Raw genomic sequence first — 25364 nt, 5'->3', positions numbered from 1 at the left:
GAACGATGGCCTGATTAAGCTGCCATCTTACCAGAATACTTCATTACTTTTTATTGCCATAGAATATTCATTTTATGAATACACCCATTGCCGTCGAGTCGATTCCAACTCATAGGACCCTATAGAACAGAGTAGAACCCCCACATGGTTTCCAAGGAGTGGACGGTGGATTTGAATTGCTGACCTTTTGGTTAGCGGTTGAGCTCCTAACCACTGTACCACCATGATCCTTTATGGATATAGTACACTTTATTTACCTATTCATCAGTCGATGGGCATTAGGTTGTTTCCACTTTTTACCCGGATGAATATTCAGCTATACGCATCCATGCGGTGCAAGGGTTCCAAAACTGAGGTGCCTGGCATGCCCAGGGTGGCTGGCTCAGGTGTAGACCCCATTTTGTGACTTCTGTTTTTGCATTCCTGAGAATGTTATTGTCTGACTTTTTAATTATAGTCATCCTAGTGGGGAAAATATAATTAAAAAGTCAGACAATAGGAATATTTGTTGAGGATGTGAAGAATTTGGAACTCTCATATACTGCTGGTCCTAGTGGGGAGAAGAAAACCCTGGTGGTGCAGTGGTTAAGTGCTATGGCTGCTAACCAAGAGGTGGGCAGTTCGAATCCACCAGGAGCTCCTTGGAAACTCTATGAGGCAGCTTTACTCTGTCCGATAGGGTCGTTATGAGTCACAATCGACTCGATGGCAGTGGGCTTGGCTTAGTGGGGAGAAAGTGATATCTCATCGTGGTTTTGATTTCCGTTTCTTTAACTATTAATGATGTTGAGAATCTTTTCAAGTCATCATTGGCCATTTGTTTATCTTCCTTGGAGAAATGTCTATTAAAATACATTGCCCATTTTTTAATTGTGGTATCTGTCTTTCTCATTGAGTTGTAACAGTTGTTTATATATTCTGGATACAAAGTCCCATACCAGATAGATGTTCTTTAAATATTTTCTCCCATTCTATGGGTTGCCTTTTCACATTCTTAATTTCAATCACAAAGGGTTTTAATTTCGATGAATTCCAATGTTTCCATTTCTTCTTCTGTTGCTTATGCATTTGGTGCCATCTATAAGACACCTAACCTGAGGTCAACAACTTTTACACTTATATTTTCTTCTAAGAATTTTATAGTTTTAACTCTTAAAATTATGCCTTTGACCCACTTTGGGTTGATTTTTGTATAAGGCATGGATCCAACTTCATTTTTTTGTATATGGATATCAAGTTGTCCCAGGACCATTTGTTCATCAAGTGTTCTATTATTCTTTCCCCAACTGAATTGTTTTAGTAGCTTTGTTGAAAACCAATTGACCATAAATGTGAAAGTTTATTTCTGGATTCTCTATCCTGTTTTTTGACCTATATGCTATCTTTATCACATTGTCTTGATTACTATACCTTTGTACTAAGTTTTGAAATTGGGAAGTCTGAGTTCTCCATGTTCTTACTTTTTAAGAGTGTTCTGACTATTCTGACTCCCTTGAATTTCCATATGAATTTTAGAATCTGCTTGTCAATTTCTGCCACAAAGCTGGCTGGGACTTTTTAACAGGGGTGGTGCTGAATTTGTAAATCAATTTGAGGAGTGTTGAAATCTTAACATTAAGTCTTCCAATCCATAAACATGAATTAGGTCTTTATTACAGCTTCTTTTTTTGTCTCTAAAATGTATGTTTTTTAATAAATTATTTTATTTTTGTTTTTGGTGAGAATATGCACAGCAGAACATATACAAATTCAACACTTTCTACATGTACAATTCAGTGACATTAATCACATTCTTTGAGTTGTGCAACCATTCTCACCCTCCTTTTCTGAGTTGCTCCTCCCCCACTAACAACTTGCTGCCCCTGAACTTCCCATCCAATCTTTCAAGTTGCTGCTGTCAATTTGATCCCATACAGACAGTTCTTAAAAGAGCGTAATGCTCAAGGCAGACATTCTCTACTGGTTAAGCTAAACTATTGTTTGGTTTCCAGAAGACTTCAAGGGGTATTTTCGTTTAAGGTTTACAGATAGCTCAGGGCAATAGTTTCGAGGCTTCATTCCACCTCCATGGCTCCAGAAAATCTGGATTCCATGACAGTTTGAAATTCTTCTATGGCATCTTTGATCAAAATATTCAGTGATAGTAGCTGGGCACCATCCAGTTATTCTGGTCTCATGGCAAAGGAAGCAGTTGTTCAGGGAAACAATTTTATTACATCTTCTTAATGTTTCCTAAAAATGTATTGTCAGTATAAAAGCACTGCACTTTTCTTGTCAAATTTATTCTGAAATATTTTATTCTTTTCGATGACATTGTAAATTTATTCCTAAATATTTTTTTCTTTTTTGATGCTATTGTAAACGTAAGTTTTTTCTTCTTAATTTCACTTTGGTTTGTTCATTGTTAGTATAGAGTAAGGCAACTAATTTTTGTACACTGATCTTGTATCCTGTAATCTTGCTAAACTTGTTTATTAGATCAAAAAAAAACTGTAATGAGTTCTTTAGGATTGTGCCATGTAAAAATAGGGATAGTTTTACTTCTTCCTTTCAAATCTAGATTAGATAAGTTTCAAATCTAGATTAGATAAGTTTCTTTTCCTTATCTAATTGCCCTGTCTAAACCCTCCTGTACAAAATTGAATAGAAATGGCAAAAGCAGACATCTTTTCCTTGTTCCTCATCTCAGGTGGAAACAATTCAGTCTTTCCTCATTAAGTATGACGTTAGCTGTGGATATGTTGTAGCTGTACCTTAACAGTGTGTGGTGTAATGGATTGCTTTTGTGTGGCCTTTCTTGCAATGGTCTTGTAACTCTCACCCAGGTGACTGGGTGGGACTGTGCAGATAGGGTAATTGTAGCCCACGAAGCAGACTGGTCAGTTTTGCCATCCTGCTGTGCTTGAAATAAGCCACCCCACAGGTGAGGAGGAGAGAATTCCACCAGGACCAAGGAAGAATAACCAGGAGCTAGCACATCCTTTGGAGCCAGGATCCCTGTGCTGAGAAGCTCCTGGAAGCAGGAGACCAAGAGAGAGAAACACAGATCTGTAACCCTGAAGACAGTGAGAAGCGGTGGCAGAAGAGACCCAGCAGCAGGAGATGGTGCAGTGGTCTTCTCAGCCCATGGAGAGTGAAAGCTGAATGCCTTTGGACAGAGGCCTGGGGTCAGAAAGAGGCATGCCTGCGAGCACGACTGGGAAGCGGCTGTCCTGATAGAAGAACTGTATCCTGAGTGTTCCTGAACCTGAACTATAACCCATTACTTCCCTAATAAACCCCATAATTTTGAGTATGGTCTGTGAGTTCTGTGTGGCCATTGCAATGAATTATTGAACCCAGTAGAGAGTGATGTGAGAGGGAAGGTTGGTGTCAGAATTGGTAAAGATGGTAGACAAAGAAGTCATGTTTGACCACACCTCACAGCAATCAGCCTTGGGCTGTTGATCTTGATTTTCCTTCCCCTTTGTGAAGTGAGAGGAGGTCAGACACCACTCCCCAAGCCATTTTTACACAGTATGAGGAAGTTTCCTCCTATACCCAATTTGTTGAGAATTTTATCATGATAGGGCGGTGGATTTTTAAATAACACTTGATGTGGGTGTATTGAAAAGATCACGTGGATTTTGTCCATTATTCCATTCATATACTGGAGTACATTGATATTCAGATATTCAACTGACTTTCCATTCCTGGAATAAATTCTACTTCAGTATGGTTTAGTTTGCTCTTCTTCTAGTTCCTTAATGTGGAAGCCAATTATCTGAAAGAGAGTTTCCTTGGGGGTGTGACCTGCATCCAGTACATGTGGACTTTCTGGCAAAGCTCGCTGGCTTTTGCTTTGATCTGGATCTGGCATTCAGTTCATCAGCATCTCACCTCCAGTTCTTGGGACTTGGGTCAGCAAGTCTTACCTGCCAATCTTGGATTCATCAGCCTTTGCAGCCGTGTGCCAGAAGCCTGCCGTCTGACCTATGGACCTTCAGTTAGTCAGCCCCTGCAGCTATGTGAATCAAGAGAAGCCTCCAACCTGACACCTCAAACATGACCCACAAACTTGGGACTTTCCAGCCTCTAGAACAGCATGAGCCATTTCCTTGAGATACACGTGTGTGTGTGTGTTTGTGTGCATGTGTGGGTATATCTGTGGGTGTGTGTGTATCTATCTATCTATCTATCTATCTATCTATCTATCTATCTATCTATCTATCTATCTATCTATCTATCTATCTATACGCTTCACTGGTTTTGCTTCTCTAGACCCAATCAAAGACATTTGATACCCAGAGTGGTTCTAGAGAAATAAAATGATAAGGATAAGTTTTCTAAATTGGCTCTCAAGTCTGGTTAATCTTGAAGACGCTGATGATTCTGCTTCCAGTAGTAAAGAGGGCACTGATAACATATGCATGAGGAGATGGCAATAGAAAAACACAAAATATCACCAACAGAACAGATATTAGTGAAAGATAAGAGTCGGAGTAACTGCATGTTTGATACCCTTCTAGAATTCTATCATGCTGAGAAATATAAGGAAGGTCATTGGTTGGTCCCACTTTTGCTAGATGAACTGGTGAAAGAAAGAAATGAGCTCAGGGCTTCAGGGAAAGAGCTCAAGCACCACATAAAGAACTTCAAAGTTTCCACTTGTGCCTTGAAAGAAAGTCTTATTTCTTCTAGTAATAGAGCTGATTTTGCCACAAACCAAACCCAGAGTATTATCATAAGAGTGGCTGAATTACAATGCCAACTGAATTCCCAACCTCACGTGGTATCTGAAGTTGAAGTGAGGGCATTGGTTGGGAAGAAAAGGGATCCTAAAACTTGGGACAGGACATAATGGGCAGAATCAGGAAGCTGTGGTCACTGAGCCCCTACATTCCATTAAATCAGTCCTGCCAACAGAACCAGCTCTCTCACTCCACCTGAAGAGATTATTCCATCTTCGTCTGTTAAGTCACGCTGCCCAGTAAAATCAACAGGACTTCCATCCCCATCTGATGAGATTAATCCAGCTGTGTCTGAACAGCCTTCGTCGGAGTCATTGCCTGGGGCACCATCTGAGGCAGAGGCCTTAGAAGACACTGCTGAATGTTGTCAACACACATCCTCACCACCCATTTTGGCTTCTAGTAGACTCAAATCCCAGCGAGCCCCAAAAGGTGGAGTACAAAATGTGACCCATGAGGAGGTATGTTACACATCAAAGGAACTTCTTGACTTTTCTAATAAGTACAAACAGAAACTTGGGGAATATGTGTAGGAATGGCTATTAAGAGTACGGGATGATGGTGTAAGGAACATGAAGAAAGCAAGAGGTCATTAAAAAAAACAGGAAAGAAAGAAAAAAACAAAATGGATGTCAGAAGAGACTCTGAAACTTGCTCTTGAATGTCAAGTAGCTAAAGTGAAAGAAAGAAATGATGAAGTAAAAGAGCTGAACAGAAGATTTCAAAGGGCAGCTGGAGAAGACAGTTAAAGTATTATAATGACATGTGCAAAGACCTGGAGTTAGAAAACCAAAAGGGAAGAACATGCTCAGCATTTCTCAAGCTGAAAGAACTCAAAAAAAAAAAAAATTCGAGCCTTGAGTTATAATACTGAGGGATTCTACTAGGAAAATACTGAACAACAAAGGAAGCATCAAAAGAAGATGGAAGAAATGCACAGTCATAATACCAAAAAGAATTGGTTGACATTCAACCATTTCAGGAGGTACCATGTGATCAAGAACAGATGGTACTAAAGGAAGAACTCTAAGCTGCACTGAAGGCATTGGCCAAAAACAAGGCTCCAGGAATTGACATAATACCAACTGACATGTTTCAACAAACGGATGCAACACTGGAAGTGCTCACTCATCTGTGCCAGGAAATTTGGAAGACAGCTACCTGGCCAACCAACTGGAAGAGATCCATATTTATGCCTATTCCCAAGAAAGGTGACCCAACAGAATGCGTAAATTATCAAACAATATCATTAACATCACTCGCAAGTAAAAATTTGCTGAAGATCATTCAAAAATGGTTGCAGCAGTATATCAAGAGAGAACTGCCAGAAATTCAAGCAGGATTTAGAAGAGGACATGGAACCAGGGATATCATTGCTGATATCAGATGGATCCTGGCTGAAAGCAGAGACTACCAGAAAGGTGTTTACCTGTGTTTTATTGACTATGCAAAGGCATTCAACTGTGTGAATCATAACAAACTATGGATAACATTGCGAAGAATGGGAATTGCAGAACATTTAATTGTGCTTATGACGAATCTGTACATACAGCAAGAGGCAGTCATTCCAACAGAACAAGGGAATACTTACTGGTTTAAAGTCAGGAAAGGTGTGCATCAGGGTTGTATCATTTAACCATACTTATTCAATCTTTATGCTGAGTAAATAACCCAAGAAGCTGATCTATATGAAGAAGGGCAGGGTGTCAAGATTGGAGTAACACTCATTAGCAACCTGTGTTATGTAGATGACACACCCTTGCTTGCTGAAAGTGAAGAGGACTTGAAGCACTTACTGATGAAGATCGAAGACCACAGCCTTCAGTATGGATTACACCTCAACATAAAGAAAACAAAAATCCTCACAACTGGACCAATAAGCACTATCATAATAAACGAAGAAAAGGTTGCAGTTGTCAATGACTTCATTTTACTTGGATCCATAATCAACACCCATGGAAGCCTCTTGTTGTTAGGTGCCTTCGAGTTGGTTCCGCCTCATAATGACCCAATGCACAACACAACAAAACACAGCCCGGTCCTGAGCCATCCTCACAACGGTTGTTTTTGCAGCCACTGTGTCAATCCCTCTTGTTGAGGGTCTTCCTCTTTTTTGCTGACCCTCTACTTTACCAAGCATGATGTCCTTCTCCAGGGACTGATCCCTCCTAACAACATGTCCAAAGTATGTGAGATGCAGTCTCGCCATCCTTTCTTCCAAGGAGCATTCTAGTTGTACTTCTTCCAAGGCAGATTTGTTCCTTCTTCTGAGAGTCCATGGTATATGCAATATTCTTTGCCAATGCCACAATTCAAAGGCATCAATTCTTCTTTGGTCTTCGTTATTCATTGTCCAGCTTTCATGTGCATATGAGGCGATTGAAAACACCGAGACTTGGGTGAGGCGCACCTTAGTCCTCAAGGTGACGTTTTTGCTTTTTCAAACTTTAAAGAGATCTCTTGCAGCAGATTTGCCCAATGTAATGCGTCTTTTGATTTCTTCACTGCTGCTTCCAGGGGTGTTGACTGTGGATCCAAGCAAAATGAAATCCTTGACAACCTCAGTCTTTTCTCCACTTATCATGATGTTGTACACTGGTTCAGTTCTGAGGATACATGTTTTCTTTATGTTGAGGTGCAATCCATACTGAAGGCTGTGGTGCTTGATTTTCATCAGTAAGTGCTTCAAGTCCTCTTCACTTTCAGCAAGGAAGGTTGTGTCATCTGCATAACACAAGTTGTTAATGAGTCATCCTCCAATCCTGATGCCCTGTTCTTCTTCATACAGCCCAGCTTCTCAGACTATTTGCTCAGCCTACAGATTGAATAGGTATGGTGAAAGGATATAACCCTGATGTACACTTTTCCTCAATTTAAGCCATGCAGTATCCTTTTCTTCTGTTTGAATGACTGCCTCTTGATTCATCTATAAGTTCCTCATGAGCACAATTAAGGGTTCCAGAATTCCCGTTCTCCGCAATGTGATACATAATTTGTTATGATCCACACAGTTGAATGCCTTAGCACAGTCAATAAAACACAGGCAAACATTTTTCTGGTAGTCTCTGCTTTCAGCCAGGATCCATCTGACATCAGCAATGATATACCTAGATCCCTGTCCTCTTCTAAATCCAGCCTGAATTTCTGGCAGTTCCCTGGCGATATACTGCTGTAGCCACTTTTGAATGATCTTCAACAAAATTTTACTTGTGTGTGATATTGTTTCATAATTTCCACATTCAGTTGGATCACCTTTCTTGGCAATAGGCATAAACATGAATCTCTTCCAGTAGGTAGGCCAGGTAGCAGTCTTCCAAATTTCTTGGCATAGACAAGTGAGCACTTCCAAGGCTGCATCCATTTGCTGAAACATCTCAATTGGTATTCTGTCAATTCCCGGAACCTTGTTTTTCACTAATGCCTTCAGCACAGCTTGAACTTCTTCCTTCAGTAACATCTGTTCCTGATCATATGTTACCTCCTGAAATGGTTGAATGCCAACGAATTCTTTTTGGTATAGTGACTCTGTATATTTCTTCCACCTTCTTTTGATGCTTCCTTTGTTGTTCAGTATTTTCCCAGTAGAATCCTTTAGTATTACAACTCGAGGTTTGAATTTTTTCTTCAGTTCTTTCAGCTTGAGAAATGCTGAGGATGTTCTTCACTTTTGGTTTTCTATTTCCAGGTCTTTGTACATGTCATCATAATACTTTACTTTGTCTTCTTGAGCCACCCTTTGAAATCTTTTCAGCTCGTTTACTTCATCATTTTTTTTTCCTTTTGCTTTAGCTACTTGACATTCAAGAGCAAGTTTCAGAGTCTCTTTTGACATCTGTTTAGGTCTTTTCTTTCTCTCCTGTCTTTTTAATTAACTCTTGCTTTCTTCATGTTTGATATGCTTGATGTCATTCAACAACTTGTCTCATCTTCGGTCATTAGTTTTCAATGTGTCAAATCTATTCTTGAGATGATCTCTAAATTCAGATGGGATATACTCAAGGTCGTACTTTGGCTCATGAGGTCTTGTTCCAATTTTCTTCAGTTTCAACTTGACTTACATATGAGCAATTGATGGTCTGATCTGCAGTCAGCCTATGGCCTTGTTCTGACTGATGACATTGACCTTTTTCCATTGTCTCTTTCCACAGATGTAGTCGATTTGATTCCTGTGTATGTCATCTGGTACGGTCCACGTGTACAGTAGTGTCTGTCAGTTTGATGTACTGTGGTGGTCTGTGTGGTGCTGTGATGCCGGGAGCTAGGCCACGGGTATTCAGATACCAGCAGGGTCACCCATGGGACAGGTTTCAGCTCTGCTTCTACACTAAGACGGAATAGGAAGAATGACCTGGCGGTTTACGTCTGAAAAGAATGAGCCAGTGAAAACCTTATGAATAGCAGTGGAGTATTATCTGATATAGTGCCAGAAGATGAGTCCCTCAGGTTGGAAAGCACTCAAAAGATGACTGGGGAAAAGCTGCCTCCTCAAAGTAGAGTTGACCTTACTAATGTAGATGGAGTCAAGCTTTTGGGACCCTCATTTGCTGATGAGGCACGACTCAAAATGAGAAGAAACAGCTGCAAACATCCATTAATAATCACAACCTAGAACGTACTAAGTATGAATCTAGGAAAATTGGAAATCATCAAAAATGAAATGGAACACATAAAGTTCGAGACCCTAGGCATTAGTTAGCTGAAATGGACTGGTATTGGTCATTTTGAATCAGACAATCATATGGTCTACTACACCAGGAATGACAACTTGAAGAGGAATGAAGTTGCATTCATCAGCAAAAAGAACATTTCAAAATCTACCCTGAAGTACAATGCTGTCAACGGCAGGATAATATCCATACGCTTACAAGGGAGACCAGTTAATATGACTATTATTCAAATTTACACATCAACCACTAAGGCCAAAGATGAAGAAACTGAAGATTTTTACCAACTTCTGCAGTCTGAAATTGATCAAACATGCAATCAGGATGCACTGATAATTACTGGTGATTGGAATGCTCAAGGTGGAAACAAAGAAGGATAGGTAGTTGGAAAATATGGCCTTGGTGGATGCCAGAGATCGCATGCAAGACCAATGACTTCTTTATTGCACATACCTTTTTTCACCCATGGAAGTAGAAGTCAAGAAATCAAATGACACATTGCATTGGGCAAATCTGCTGCAAAAGTCCTCTTTAAGGTGCTGAAAATCAAACGTGTCACCTTGAAGACTAAGGTGCGCCCGACCCAAGCCATGGTGTTTTCAATTGCCTCCTATACATGTGAAAGCTGGACAATGAATAAGGAAGGCTGAAAAATAATTGACACCTTTGAATTTTGGTGTTGGCAAAGAATTATTAAATATACCATGGACTGCCAAAATAATAAAGAAACCTGTCCTGGAAGAAGCACAGCCAGAATGCTCCTTAGCAGCAATGATGGAGAGACTTTGTCTCACACATTTTGGAATGTGGACATGTTATCAAGAAGGATCAGTTCCTGGAGGACATCACGCTTGGTAAAATAGAGGGTCTGTGAAAGACAGGAAGACCCTCAATGAGATGGATTGACACAGTGGTTGCAACAATGGGCTCAAACATAAGAACGATTGTGAAGACAGCCTAGGACCGGGCAGTGTTTCATTTTGTTGTACATAGGGTCGCTGTGAGTCAGAACCAACTCGATGGCACCTAACAATGTAACAACACCAATATTGCCTCAATAACCACAGAGATTAGGATTTACAAAACAGGAAAACCACATCAGATCACAAAATGGAGGACAACCACACAATATTGGGAATTATGGCCTAGCCAAGTTGATAGTAATTTTTAGGGAACACAATTCAATATATAACAAGATGCTTTACATTTCCCCTGAAGACTGCATGAGATATACAACACCCTGTTTGGTTCTGAGAAACTCTTCCTTCATTTGAAGAGCCTAGCTCATTACGGGGGCTATTAGCTACCAAGGTAGTAAAGCTGGTCTTTAGACTTAAGAACTCTTACTCCTCAGTTTATTCTTTCACATGGACAGTTGCAGCTCCACGGTCTAGCTCCTTTTCTTCACCACAAATCCCCACCTCCAAAGACGTGACAGAATTTGTACCAGACCCTGAAGTTCCTCTCCATTAGCTCCTCTCATAACTGTAATTATTCAGTTGTTTAATCCCAGAGACGTAAAAGACCTATACAAAGAAAACTACAAGACACTACTGAAATAAACCAAAAGAGACCTGCATAAGTGGAAAACACCATGGTCATGGATAGGAAGACTCAACATTGTGAAAATGTCAATTCTACCAAAAGGGATCTACAGATATAATGGAAGCCCAATCCAAATTCCAACAGCAATTTTTTTTATTACTGTACTCTAGGTGAAGGTTTACAGAACTAGCTTCTCATTAAACAATTAGTGCACACATCGTTTTGTGACATTGGTTACCTACCCCACAACATATCAACAAACACTCTACCTTCTAGACCTTGGGTTCTCTATTACCAGCTTTCCTGGCCCCACCCTGACTTCTAGTCCTTGTCCCTGGGCTGGTGTGCCCCTTTATTCTCGTTGTGTTTTATGGGCCTGTTTAATCTTTGGCTAACGGGTGAACCTCAGGAGCGACTTCATTACTGAGCTAACGGGATGGCCCAGGGTCATACTCTCAGGGTTTCTCCAGTCTCTGTCACAACAGTAAGTCTGGTGTTTTTCTGCAAATTAGAATTTTGTTCTTTTATTTTTCTCTGGCTCTGTCCAGACCCTCTATTGTGATCCCTGTCAGAGCAGTCAGGGTGGTAGCCAAGCACCATCTAATTGTGCTGGACTCAGTCTGGTGGAGGCTGTGATAGTTGTGGCCCATTAGCCCTTTGGACTAATCTTTCCCTTGTATCTTTGGTTTTCTTCATTCTCCCTCGCTCCCAATGGGGTTAGACCAGTGGAATATCTTAGATGGCCGTTCACAAGCTTTTAAGATCCCAGATGCTACTCACCAAAGTAGAATGTAGAACACTTTCTTTATAAACTAAGTTATGTTAATTGAGCTACATGTTCTCTAAGACCACAGTGCCCACCACCCTCAGCCCAGTAATTCAGTCCCTCAGGGAGTTTGGATGTGTCTATAGAGCTTCCATGACCTTGCCTTGTACAAGTTGTGCTGGCTTCCCCGGTATTGTGTACTGTCTTACTCTTCACCAAAGTTACCATTTATCTTTTGTCTATTTAGTGTATTTCAATCCCCACCACTTTCCTCCCTCAAAACCATCAAAGATTGTTTCTTTTTGTGTGTACACCTTTTCACGAGTTTTTACAGTAGTGGTTTCGTACAATATTTGTCCTTTTGTGATTGACTTATTTCACTCAGCATAATGGCCTCCAGATTCATTCATGTTGTGAGATGCTTAGAAGATTCATCATTGTTCTTTGAGTAGTACTCCATTCTGTGTACGTAACATAGTTTTTTTATCCATTCATCTGTTGATGGACATCTAGGCTGTTTCCATCTTTTTGCTATATCGTGAACAATGCTGCAATGAACATGAGTGTGCATATGTCTATGCGTGTGATGGCGCTTATTTCTCTACGATAACTAGGAATGGGATTGCTGGATCATATGGTGTTTCTATTTCTAGCTTTCTAAGGAAGCACCATATTGTTTTCCAAAATGGTTGTACCATTTTGCATTCGTGAGACCTGTACACAGGAGTTGGAATCTTCCCGCAGCCTCTCCAACATTTGTTATTTTCTGGTTTTTTTTTTTTTTTTTTTGATTCGTGCCAGTAATGCCAGGGTGAGATGGTATCTCACCGTGGTTTTGATCTGCACTTCTCTAACGGCTAGTGATCATGAGCATTTTCTCATGTGTCTGTTAGCTGCTTGAATGTCTTCTTTTTGAAGTGTCTGTTCATTTCTTCTGCCCATTTTTTAATTGGATTATTTATCTTTTTGTTGTAGAGGTGCTGGATTTTCCTATAGATTTTAGAGATTAGACCTTACAATGGCGTTTTTTTAACAAGATGGAGAAATAATTCACCAACTTCATATGGAGACGGAAGAGGCCCCGGATAAGTAAAGTATTACTGAAGAAGAAGAACAATATGGGAGGCCGCACACTACCTGATTTTGCCACGGTAGTCAAAACAGCCTGGTACTGGTACTGGTTCAACAACAGATACATAGACCCATGAAACAGAATTGAGAACCCAGACGTAAAGTCATCCACCTACGAGCAGCTGATATTTGACAAGGGCCCAACGTGCGTTAAACGGGGAAAAGACTGTCTCCTTAACAAATGGTGCTGGTATAACTGGATATTCATCTGCAAAAAAATGAAATAAGACCCATACCTCACGCCATGTCCAAAATCTAACTCAAAATGGATGAAAGACCTAAATATAAAATATAAAACAATAAAGATCATGGAAGAAAAAATAGGGGCAACGCTAGGAGCTTAAACAGAATACAAACCATAGCTAACAATGCACAAATACCAGGGGAGACACTAGATAACCAGGAGCGCCTAAAAATCAAACACTTATGCTCGTCAAAAGACTTCACCAAAAGAGTAAAGAGAGAACCTACAGACTGGGAAAAATCTTTTCGATACAACATATCTGACAAGGTTCTAATTCCTGAAGTCTACAAGATACTGCAACACCTCAACAGCAAAAAGATAAATAACCCAATTAAAAAATGGGCAAAGATACAAACAGACACTTCACCAAAGACATTCGGGCAGCTAACAAACACATGAGGACATGCTTGCTATCATCAGCCAATAGAGAAATGCAAGTCAAAACTAGAATTAGATACCATCTCACCCCAACAAGGCCGGCAATAATCCAAAACACACAAAATAATAAATGTTGCAGAGGTTGTAGAGAGACTGGAACGCTTATGCACTGCTGGTGAGAATGCAAAATGCTACAACCACTTAAGAAATCGATTTGGCGCTTCCTTAAAAAGCTAGAAATAGAAGTTCCATACAATCCAGCAATCCCACTCTTTGGAATATATCCTAGAGAAATAAGAGCCGTCATGTGAATACATATATGCACACCCATGTTCACTGCATCACTGTTCAGTATAGCAAAAAGACGGAAAAAAACCTAGGTGCCCATCAACAGATGAATAGATAAACAAACTATGGTACATATACACAATGGAATTCTACGCAACAATTAAGAACAACGATGAATCCACGAAATATCTCACAACGTGGATGAACCTGGAGGGCATTATGCTGAGTGAAATTAGTCATTCGCAAAAGAACATTGTATGAGACCACTATTATAAGAACCCAAGAAAAGGTTTAAACACAGAAGAAAACATTCTTCGATGGTTACAAGTGTGGGGAGGGAGAGAGGGGAATTCACTAACTAGATAGTAGACAAGAATCTTATTAGGTGAAGGGAAGGACAACACACGATACAGGAGAAGTCAGCACAACTGGACTAAACCAAAAGCTAAGAAGTTTCCCCAACACAACCAAACACTTTGAGAGACAGAGTACCTGGTGCTGGGGCCTGGGGATCACGGTTTTGGGGACATCTAGGTCAATTGGCATAAAAAGTTAATTAAGAAAATGTTCTGCATCCCACTTTGGTGAGTGGTGTCTGAGGTCTTAAAAGCTTTCAAGTGGCCATCTAAGATGCACCAATTGGTTCCAACCCACTTGGAGCAAAGGAAAATGAGGAACACCAAAGATACAAGGAAAAAATTAGCACAAGAAACAAAAAGGTCACATAAACCGGAGACGCCATCAGCCTGAGACCAGAAGAACTAGATGGTGCCCAGCTACCATCAATGACTGCCATGAAAAGGAACACAACAGAGGGATGGAGTGGGAGAAAAGTGCGGAGCAGCACTCAAATTCATGCAAAAAGACCAGACTTAATGGTCTGACAGACACTGGAGGAACCCCAGAAGCCATGGCCCCTGGCCGCTCTGCTAACCCAGAACTAAAACTACCCCTGAAGCCCACTCTTCAAAGATTAGACTGGACTATAAAACATAAAATAACACTTGTGAAGAGTGTGCTTCTTAGTTCAAACAGATACAGGAGACTAAACGGGTGGCTCCTGTCCAGAGGCAGGATGAGAAGGCAGGAAGGGACAGGAACTGGTTGAATAGACACAAGAAATCAGGATGGAAAGGGGAAGTGTGCTGTCACATTACAGGGATTGCCAACTAATGTCACATAACAATATGTGTATAAATTTTTGTATGAGAAATTAACTTGAGCTGTAAACTTTCACCTAAAGCACAATAAAAAAAAAAGAAAAGAAAAGCACATTCACAAGTATCCCACTGGAGATCCAAAGAAGGGCGATCCTGACAAGTTTTTTTTTTTTTTTTTTAGGGAAGAGATGAAAAATGGAAAATAACGGTAACATATCCATTGTTTTTTTTATCCATTACTACTCAATGCAAAATACCATTGAAATTTTCTTTCCTTTTGGCAATTTTGAAATATTTCAAACATACAGAAAAATATAAGGAGCAACATAGCAAAAGCCTTGTACTCACCATTCATAAATATAGCATAAACCAAAAAAACCAAACCCATTGTCATCAAGTCGATTCCGACGCATACTGACCCTATAGGACAGAGTAGAATTGCCCCATAGCGTTTCCAAGGAGCGGCTGACAGATCTGAACTGCCAACTTTTTGGTTAGCAGCTATGGTTTGCCATAGGTCTTAACCACTGCATCACCAGAGCTTCACAGAAATAGCACAGGCTAATATTTTGTCCGAGGGCAACGGTGGTTCAGTGGTAGAATTCTTGCCTTCCATGTGGGAGACTTGGGATCGATTCCTGGCCAACACACCTGACGCAAAGCCACCACCCATTTGCCAGTGGAGTCTTGAGTGTTGCTATGATGCTGAACAGGTTTAAGTGCAGCTTCTAGACTAAAACAAACTATGAAGAAAGGCCTAGCAATCCACTTCTGAAAATCGGTCAATAAAAACTCTGTGGAGCACAACGGTCCAATCCACAACTGCCCCGGGGGATGGCACAGGATTAAGTAGCATTTTATCCCATTGTGCACGGGATCACCAAGAGTAGGGGGCCAACTCGACAGCAGCTAACAACAACAATATTTTGCTACATTTATGTCAGATTATTTTTGAAAAGAAATAAACCTGAAGTCCCCTCTAAAAAATTTCAAAATAAATAAATAAAACCATTCCCGAGGCCCAGCCTTCAGACAAAGATTAGACTGGAATATAAAACTTAAAATAATACTCATGAAGAATGTGCTTCTTAGTTCAATCAGATACAGGAGACCAAAAGGGGGGCCCCTGTCCGGAGGCACAATGATAAGGCAGGAAGGGAGAGGAACTGGTTGAATAGACACAAGAAACCTGGGATGGAAAGGGGGAGTGTGCTGTCACATTATAGGAATTGCAACTAATGTCACACAACAATATGTATATAAATTTTTGTATGAGAAATTAACTTGAGCTGTAAACTTTCACCTAGAGCACAATAAAAAAAATCATTTATTTGTTTAATGAATGTTCCAGAAGGGCAGAGTCCACAGCAGTCTTATTCATCACTATATACCCAGCAACCAAGACAGTGTGTGACACACAGTAGGTGCTTAGTTAATCCTAAAATGATTTAGCCAACGCCTTAGTACTTGATGCCAGCCTGATAAAGCAATTGAGGGGCCCTCCACACCACCAGGAAAAAAAGGAGCTCAACATTTCCATGGTACTTCCCTGGAAAAGTATGTATCTTTCCAGATCCTCATGGGCTTTCAGGAAATCTCTAGAGTATTTGATTACAGAAATAAATGCCAGCTTAAACAAAAGTTTTTGGCAATGCTTCAAATAAAATAAGGCTATTCTTAATATAATCAAGGGCATATATGCTCAACCAACAGCTAACCTTATTCTCAATGGAGAAAGAGTGAGAGCCTTTCCCAGGAGAATGGGAACGAGATGAGGATGCCCATTATCACCACTCTTATTCAATATCGTACTGGAATTCCTAGGCAAAGCAAGAAAGAGAAATAAAAGGTATCCAAGTGGGAAAGGAGGAAGTAAAACTACCTCTATTCTCAGATGACATGATCCTCTACATACAAGACCCTAAAGATTCCACAGGAGAACTGCTGGATATAATAGCAGAATTCAGCAACACTGCAGGTTATGAGATCAACACACAAAAATGAATTGGGTTCCTTTACACTAACAAGGAATATTCCAAAAAGAAAATCAAGAAAACAATACCATTTACAACAGCCCCCAAAATGATAAAATACCTAAGAATAAACCTAACTAGGGACATAAAAGAATTATGCAATGAAAATTATGAAACACTACTACAAGAGACTAAAAGAGACCTACATTAATGGAAGGACATTACATGCTCACGGTTGAAAGACTTAATATAGTGAAAATGTCAATACTACCCATAGAGATCTACATATACAATGCAATCCCAATACAAATCCCAACATTATTTACTGAAATGGAAAAAATAATGACAAACTTTACATAGTAAGGAAAGATGCCCCATATAGCCAAAACGATATTGAAGAAGAACAAAGTAGGAAGCCTCACACTCCCCAATATCAAAACATATTATATAGCCACTGTATTCAAAATAGCTTGGAATTGGTTCAGTGATAGACACATAGACCAGTGGAATAGAATTAAGAACCCAGAAATAAATCCATCCACATATGCACAACTGATCTTCGACAAGGAGTCGAAGTCCATTCAATGGGGAAGAAACAGTCTCTTTAATAAGCGGTGCTGGCAAAACTGGATATCCATTTCTAGAAAAATGAAACAGGACCCATACCTTACAGCATACACAAAAACTAACTCAAAATGGTTCAAAGACCTAAATGCTTAACCTAAAACTATAAAGTTCCTTGAAGAAAACTTAGGGAGACAAAAAATGGGACCCAATTTTTTTTAAAAAAAATAGGCTAACAAACATAACTACAAATACACAAATAGCAGAAGACAAATTAGATAACCAGAGCCTCATAAAAATTAAATACTTATGTTCAACAAAAGATTTCATCAAAAGAATAAAAAGACAACCTACAGACTGGAAAAAAAACTTTGGAAGGTACGTATTCGATAAGGGTCTAATCTCTAAAATATATAGAAAACTTCAAAAACTCAACAACAAAAGACAAACAACCCAATTAAAAAGTGCGCAAAGGACATAAAGAGACAATTCATCAAAGAGGATAAACACATGAAAAGATGCTCATGACCATTAGCCATTAGGAGATGCAAATCAAAGCTACACTGAGATACCATCTCACCCCAGCTAAAATGGCACTGATAAAAAGAACAGATAACAATTGTTGGCAAGGATGTGGGGAGATTGGAGCCCTTATCCATTGCCGATGGGACTGTAAAATGGTACAACCACTATTGAAAACGGTCTGATGCTTCCTCAAAAAACTAGAACTAGAAATACCTTATAATCCAGCAATTCCACTCCTAGGTGTATACCCTAGAGACCTAATGGAAGTGACACAAACAGACATAATACGCACACCTATGTTCACTGCAGCATTATTCACAAAAGCAAAAAAAAAAAAATGGAAACAGCCTAAGTGCCCTTCAACAGATGAGTGAATAAGCAAAATGCATACAATGGAATACTATGCAACCATAAAGAACAATGACGAGTCTGCAAGACATAATATGGATGGAACTGAAGGCCATAATGCTAAGTGAAATAAGGCAATCACATAAGGACAAATATTATATGATCTCACTTTTATAAGACAATAATAGACATATATAAAGAGACCAATGTTCATTGGTGGTTACCAGGAAGGAGTTGGGGAGGGGAGAAGGAAAATCACACTCTAGATTGTAGATACTTGTCATTTCTGGTGATAGGAACAGTACCACCAAATGTTGATGTAGTAAGCCCAACCTGACTAAAGTAAATGATGTTACTAATATGCACTGAAGAGAAAAGGATGCTTGTAATAAAAAATTTGATATATATAATTTGGCAACAACACCAACAATGACCAAAAAACAACTGTATGGTCACATATGTATGTGTATAGACAGGCATATAGGTATACGGCTCTGCACAGGTGTATACATATGTGTGCAGATAGAAACCAAAACCCACTGCTGTTGAATCAATTCCAACTCATAGTGACCCCATAGGGTTTCCAAGCCTGTAAATCTCTACAGAAGCAGACTGTAACATCTTTCTACTGCATAGTCACTGATGGTTTCTAACCGCCGGTCTTTCAGTCAGCAGTCGAACGCTTTAAGCACTGCACCAACAGGGCTCCTTATGTGTGTGTAAGTACAGATATGTGCATGCAGGCACATATATTCCTAGAAGACACAAATACAGATACATCTCAGACATAACCAAACACTGCTAGATTGGTTTTCTAGGCTTAAAGGCTTAGGACCTTAATCTCATGGGACAACTCTGTCAGTTGGCATAATATAGTTCACAAAGTTCACGTTCTGCATCCTAGTGAAGTGAGTAGCATCTGGGATCTTAAAAGCTCCCAAGCAGCCATCTAAGATACAACTACTGGTCTCTACTCATCAGGAGCAAAAGAGTAAGAAGGAAACCAAAGTCTCAGAGAAGAAACAAGTCTACAGTTGCTAACAGCCTACAGGAGTCAGGCTTCATCTACCCTGAGAGCAGAAGAGCTAGATGGTGCCCAGTTACCACTACCAACCACTCTGACCAGGGTTACAATAGATGGTCCTGGGTAGAATGGGAGAAAAATGTAGAACAGAACTTAAATTCTTTAAAAAAGCCAGTCTTACTGGACCAGTTGAGACCAGAGGACCCCCTGAAACTATCACCCTGAGATACTCTAAACCTTGAACCAAAACTATCCTCTGAGATCATCTTTTAGTGAAATAACAGACTGGCACACAAAATAAAGGATATTACCCATAAGTATGGTGGTCTACTAAAAACCCATCTATATGAGACCAAAAGGTCAACATTTACTCTAAAGCGAAAATAAGGGGGCAAGAAAACTAGAGTACTGGAAGCAGAACCAGAACACCATTAAAGAGAATACTGACACATTGTGGAAAATGTAAATAATGCCACTGAACAATTTGTATAGAAATTGTCAAATGGTAACTAATTGACTGTGTAAACGTTCACCAAAAGCACAATCTTTTTTAAAAAAAATTCCTATGGAGCACAGTTCTTTCTACTCTGACACACATGGGGCTGCGATGAGTAGGAGTCAACTCAACAGCAACTAATTTACATTCTCTGTGTCATTCCTACTACTTCATATACCCAGTCCTGAATATAGCACACACACACACACACACAAAAAAAAAAAAAAACCAAACCCATTGCCGTTGAGTCAATTCCAACTCATAGCGACCCTATAGGACAGAGTAGAACTGCCCCATAGGGTTTCCAAGGAGTGGCTGGTGGATTCAAACTGCTGACCTTCTGGTTTAGAAGCCGAGATCTTAACCACTGTGCTACCAAGGCACAATGCAGTACAAATACAGCACAATGCAGTAAAAATAAACAGGGTCTTTAGAGTCAAGCCTGGGTTTTAATTCAGACTCTTGCCCTTATTAATTGAGGAAGTTACTTAACTCCTCTGAACTTCAGTTTTCTCACATACAAAATGGGAATAATCCTTACATCATAAGGATGTTACAGAATTTAATGCCTGTCACATGGGAGCAGCCAAACTAGTTATAAATATTTTTAATTTTGTCCAATTCCAATGCTACCTCCTCCTTTGCTTTTCTTTGTTCTCCCACCTGGCAGTAAGCTCTCCCTCTAATGTCACCTAGCAAATTATCTACCTGTCCTTCTCTTATAGCTCTGACCTCTACATACTACCTTATATGATAGTGATTTCTACCCATGTCTTTTCTTCCCGACTAGCTTGGGAATTCTTGAGGGCAGGATCCATCTGAGGCTCACTCTGTATGCCTCACAGCCCTGAGAACAATGGCTTAAATATAGTATGTGCAGGAGTATTTACTGAATGAATGATACATCTTCGCTGAAATAAATATAACACTTATTAGGTGTATCATATTGTCTTGGGGTATAAGCAGGAGCCACATCACTTGTTCTGAATAATGCCTAGCTTGAGTGCTCAGCAAATATTCAAACAATATTAGGGAGTAAAATGGCCAACATAAAAACAAGCAGGCAATACATAATCAGGTTTCAGAGTGAAGGTATTTTTTATTTTCCATTAGTTTAAGCTATAGTCATCATCTTGCATGCCAACAATTATAAATAGATCACATTTAAAGGAGAGAAACCAACCACTTCCACAAAGAAGATATGCTGAATATCATTCATAATGTCAATGACCTCTGAGCACAGAGCTAAGTAAATCTAAATATTCAAACAGGACCTACATCTAATATATCATCACACACAGTTCTGGCCAAAGCCTTATCTAGAGCTCTGTATAAAATCAGACTTAAGCAGGTTACAATGAAGAAATCAAGTTCTACCTAAGTTAGCAACTTTAAGAAAAACAGCAGCTGATTTTTGCAGCATACTATGCCAAGTCTCATTGTTCCCTAGAAACACTAGTCACTTAATTTGATGATCAATTTAATAAGCTAAATAAAAAGGTGTCACTCATTCTTCATGACTTTTAATGCCACACACCAAATGCCAAAATGGATCCACCCACATGAATACAAAACTCAACAATGAGACATGCCAATGAAGGGAAGGACATTTTCCAACAAGATCACAGTAAGGAAAAGTCTCTTCTTCTAACTACTTCTTTCTGCTTATGCATTTCCCCTCAGAAATCTACTGTAAATTACACATTCACCAGCAGATACATTATTAATCGGAAAACGTAGTATCAACGATTTAAACTGCTTACCCTTCTCCAGTTACAATTCATTTCCATATCCATTAACTCTTTTGAGGTTCACAATAACCCTGAAAAAAACCCTGAGGAGGATATAATTACCCCCACTTTACATATGAACGAAGCTATTTGTGCCAAATTCCAAAATGGTGACGAGAACACCCAGATATTCTGACTCCAATTCCTGTGCTCTCTTTGTTTCTCCACATGAAGCAAGAGCATACCTTTGTTTTGCTTCCACCCCACTTCCTCTCAGAAAGTCGCCCAGTTAGCATAGTATGCAGAAGCAGAGTTGGCGTATAATTACTGTGGTCAAGGCAGTGGGAAACGTACCACTTTTTCCTCTAGCTAATCAGGTTTTCAGAATCCATGCAACTTAAAGGAAAGAAAACGAGCATGGGTTAGCTGCTGGGTTTTATTTCCTACCTGTCCTATTTTTGGCTTTCTATATAAAAAAAAAAATTTTTTTTTTTTTATATATACTAGCCCCCTGGGCCAGAATATCTTCTTGGCTCTTTTGCCCATATCCACAGGTTTGGGCTGCGTAATTGTTGACTCCTTCTGCTTTCAGTCTTAGAAAAGAATGAAAAAATAAAAACCACTACTTGCCCCTAGCTTGTAAAATTTTTGCCCTTCCCCGAATGTTTCATTGAGCTTTTTTTCTTACAACCCTTAATCTCTCTGATGTGCCTTAGCAAGTCATTCTTAAGCACAAACACTTTCAGTTTATCATACATTCCACAAAGTCATTCCCTTCCTGGTGCATAACATGTGTCCATAAGTGTTTGGCTGGATACTGCACCAAGCAGTTTACTGTAATAAGTAAACAAATAGAAAACCTAACATTACCCTTTTTTCTTTCAGTGAACCCTCACCTTTCTATTTTTACGGTTCAACTCACGTATCTTTAACCTCTTAATGAACTCTATTAAGTGGAGACACACCCCAAAGCCTGGCCTATAAGTCTCTAAGGACCAGCATTTCAAATACCCCATCTTTAAGGTGCTGCCTGGAGGTCACTCTTAACCGTGTCACAATAGGACAAACCATTAAATGATCAAACTCAACCAAATGACCTGTAGGCACTTGAACAATTTATATGTTCGGACCCAAGTGGGCAGACAACATGTGCAGGGAAAGTACAGACTCCAAGGAACCAATCAGAAGAGCTGTACTAAAAAATAACAGCTGGTAGCAGTTACCACAGCACTGCACTTCGAAGGCCTTTCTCCCTTACCTCCGTTAGCTGCATCTGCCTTAAGAAGGTCCCCACACTGGGCCTAGACACAGAATTTTGGAGATAAATCTACTCAAAAGAAAATTATAAGCGTACGATACATATTTGCCAGTAACTTTGCCTTTATTTTTCACAATCATTTTTCAGCCAAGAGAAAAAAAAACTGTCACTCCATCCAATCATTACCCTCCATTCTTCTGGATATATATTTTGGCACAAAAGGCGGATTTACCTGCACTGTTTTGGGGGACGTTTACTATTCTTTCTTTTACTCCAGGCCTTCTATCAATCAGCCGAAATAAAAACTGTACATAAAGTAGAGGGAAGGGGAGTCCACAGCTGAGTCACCTGTGACCACTGAGAAAGCCTAGCTAGGTGAAGTTCCTTCAAAGAGTGCCCACACCCCTCCCGTCATTCATAAACCTGTATTTACTTATTGGGGGCCAGGCTCCTTGTGCCAGGGAGTGGGTAGGTCTTTGTTCCACGCTCAAGAAGAATTCAGAAGCACGTGAAGCCATCTGAAAATTCTGAGGTTAGGCTGACCTTGACCTAAACCATAGGTCAGTATCTTTAAAGAAAATATCACTGGGGCAAAGGTGTTTTCCTTAGAAAATAACCTGCCATGGGAATTTTTTTACTGGCCCCACACTGATCTGTAGCAACCAGAGACCAGGGCAAAACCATTACTCAAGCTGCTGGCCTTAATTCCCAATACTTTAGGACGTACTGGGGCAGTTCCTTGGTCAGCTCCATGTCACCTTGTCCCAGTCACAGGTGCAGAACATGTCCAACAGTACAGACAGATTGTCCCTTCAGAACAACCATCTGCCAAGAAGGGGTGGTTGCAGAGCAAGAGAGTCCCTGGCATAGCTACAGATCCTTGTCTTACCTCAAGGCCACTAAAAGCACAGGTCCAAAGCTCTGGTTGTAGCCACCACTATCCACTTGTACTGACTCCACTCCCTAAATGTCTGCACACCCATTTGCCCCAGAGACCTGGGCTGGGAGTCACCCTGAATCCCTCCCTCCCCCCAGCGTGAGGGGTCACCGACCAGAGGTCACCAGCTCAGAGAAACAGCCCTTTGGAAGCCTTCCACTTACTTCTCATAGCACTGATTAGCGCGTTGCCGTCTTTGATCACATCTTTGATGAATTTATTGGTCCTCTCCAGCTCCTGCTCATAGCACTTGAGTCTCTCTCGGAAATCTGGGCTGTCCAGGTAGCAGTCGCTGAACTCCAGCGGGGGATGCCCCATGGTTCTGATGGCGGAGGTTGGGGGAAGAAGGGAAAAGACACAAAGACCGAGAGCATCAGTGGCACAGTAGGAGTATTAGCTGTGGTGGACTGAGCGCGGGATCCGCTTCGGAAGCTCACAGCCTCCTTCCCTTTGGAGGACAGGTACCTGTTCCGATGAGGCTCTTGGGTGGAGATGGCTGGTCAGTGCAGGAAACGGGCGGCCCAGCAGTAGCTTCAGATGACCAGGAAAGCGAACTAAAGCAGTAGGATCCCAGCGGGGTGCTGCCTAGCAAACAGCATGCCCCCTAGGCTTCGCTTCCCCTGATAAGCAGCAGAAACCTCAGCGGCTAGCCTCCAGAGACAGGCCGGATCCTTCCTGAGCAATTGCAAACGTGACACCTCGGCCCGCCCAGGGTGTAGGCGGGGGCGAGATCAGGGTTGGGAGCCGCCTCTCCCCCTGCTTTCTCCCTCCTCCCTCCTCGCTCCTCGCTCCAGAGCTGGTTGAGGATTTCCTTTGCCCAACTCCGCAGGCAGCCAGGACAGCACTGTCCCCTCCCCCTTCTTAAAGCCAGCGCCTCCGCTCCGCCCCTGCGAAGCCCGAGTCCCACGCCCAAGCAGTTAGTCTCCTTCAACCGCCTCCCTTGCACACTAGGGTTTCGTCACCAGGGTCCTTCGGCCGCTAAGAGTTCCTGGTCCGAGGGAGTCGGACTGCTGTCCTCTTAGGCGCCAGAAAGGTTAAGCCCGGGCAGCTATGAAACGTAGCCTTCCTTCGTCGACACCCAGTGGGAAGAGGAGGGCGATAGCGCGACTCGCGCACAATAGCTGCGGTAGCTGGGCGCTTCCCTACGGAAACTGGGGAGCAGTCAGAGAGCACTAGGACTCCACTGGAAAGCGTGGCGGCCTGGGAGATGTAGTCTTAACGTTTCACACCCCATGACTCCTCCCTACCGTCTCCCCACCACCCCGCCAGGGAGGCGGATCTCCCAGACCGGCATTCCCAGCCTACCCCCAAGCTCAAAAGGCCCAAACTCAAAAGGCAAGTGCCTGGCACTGGGGTCTGCATGGAAAATTTCAGAAACTGGAGCAAGAACTCAGGCAGGAATAGACTGTGGGCGGCCCTCTGTCATATCCCAGTACTTGACTGGATTGCTTATTCTTTTTCCTTCCTCTCTCTCCAGCTTCCCTCTCGCTTACCAACTTCTTTTCATCTTCCCTTTCCTGTTTCTCCAGGTCCCAGCACTCTAATTCCCATGGCCCTTAAGCCTGAGGGGTTGACTCTTAAAATCTCCTTGTTAGGCTTAGAA

At 41.0% G+C, this 25364-nt stretch overlaps 1 protein-coding gene across 1 annotated transcript in view; it reads right to left on the bottom strand.

The window, feature by feature from the left end:
- Positions 1 to 24937, bottom strand: part of OPHN1 (oligophrenin 1) — a 562106-nt gene extending 537169 nt beyond the window's left edge. Inside the window, exons 1-2 of the mRNA XM_049872355.1 lie at positions 24227 to 24937; positions 23926 to 24083 (exon numbers count right to left, since the gene is read on the bottom strand). Coding sequence (XP_049728312.1) covers positions 23926 to 24079 — 154 coding nt within the window. The 5' untranslated portion in view covers positions 24080 to 24083; positions 24227 to 24937. The remainder of the gene's footprint in view (positions 1 to 23925; positions 24084 to 24226) is intronic.
- Between the last annotated feature and the right edge of the window lie 427 nt (positions 24938 to 25364).

Source organism: Elephas maximus, chromosome X (assembly GCF_024166365.1).
Source record: "Elephas maximus indicus isolate mEleMax1 chromosome X, mEleMax1 primary haplotype, whole genome shotgun sequence".
Classification (NCBI taxonomy): domain Eukaryota; kingdom Metazoa; phylum Chordata; class Mammalia; order Proboscidea; family Elephantidae; genus Elephas; species Elephas maximus.
The sequence above is the reverse complement of the archived record's forward strand: the minus strand, read 5'-3'. Positions and strand labels throughout refer to the sequence as shown.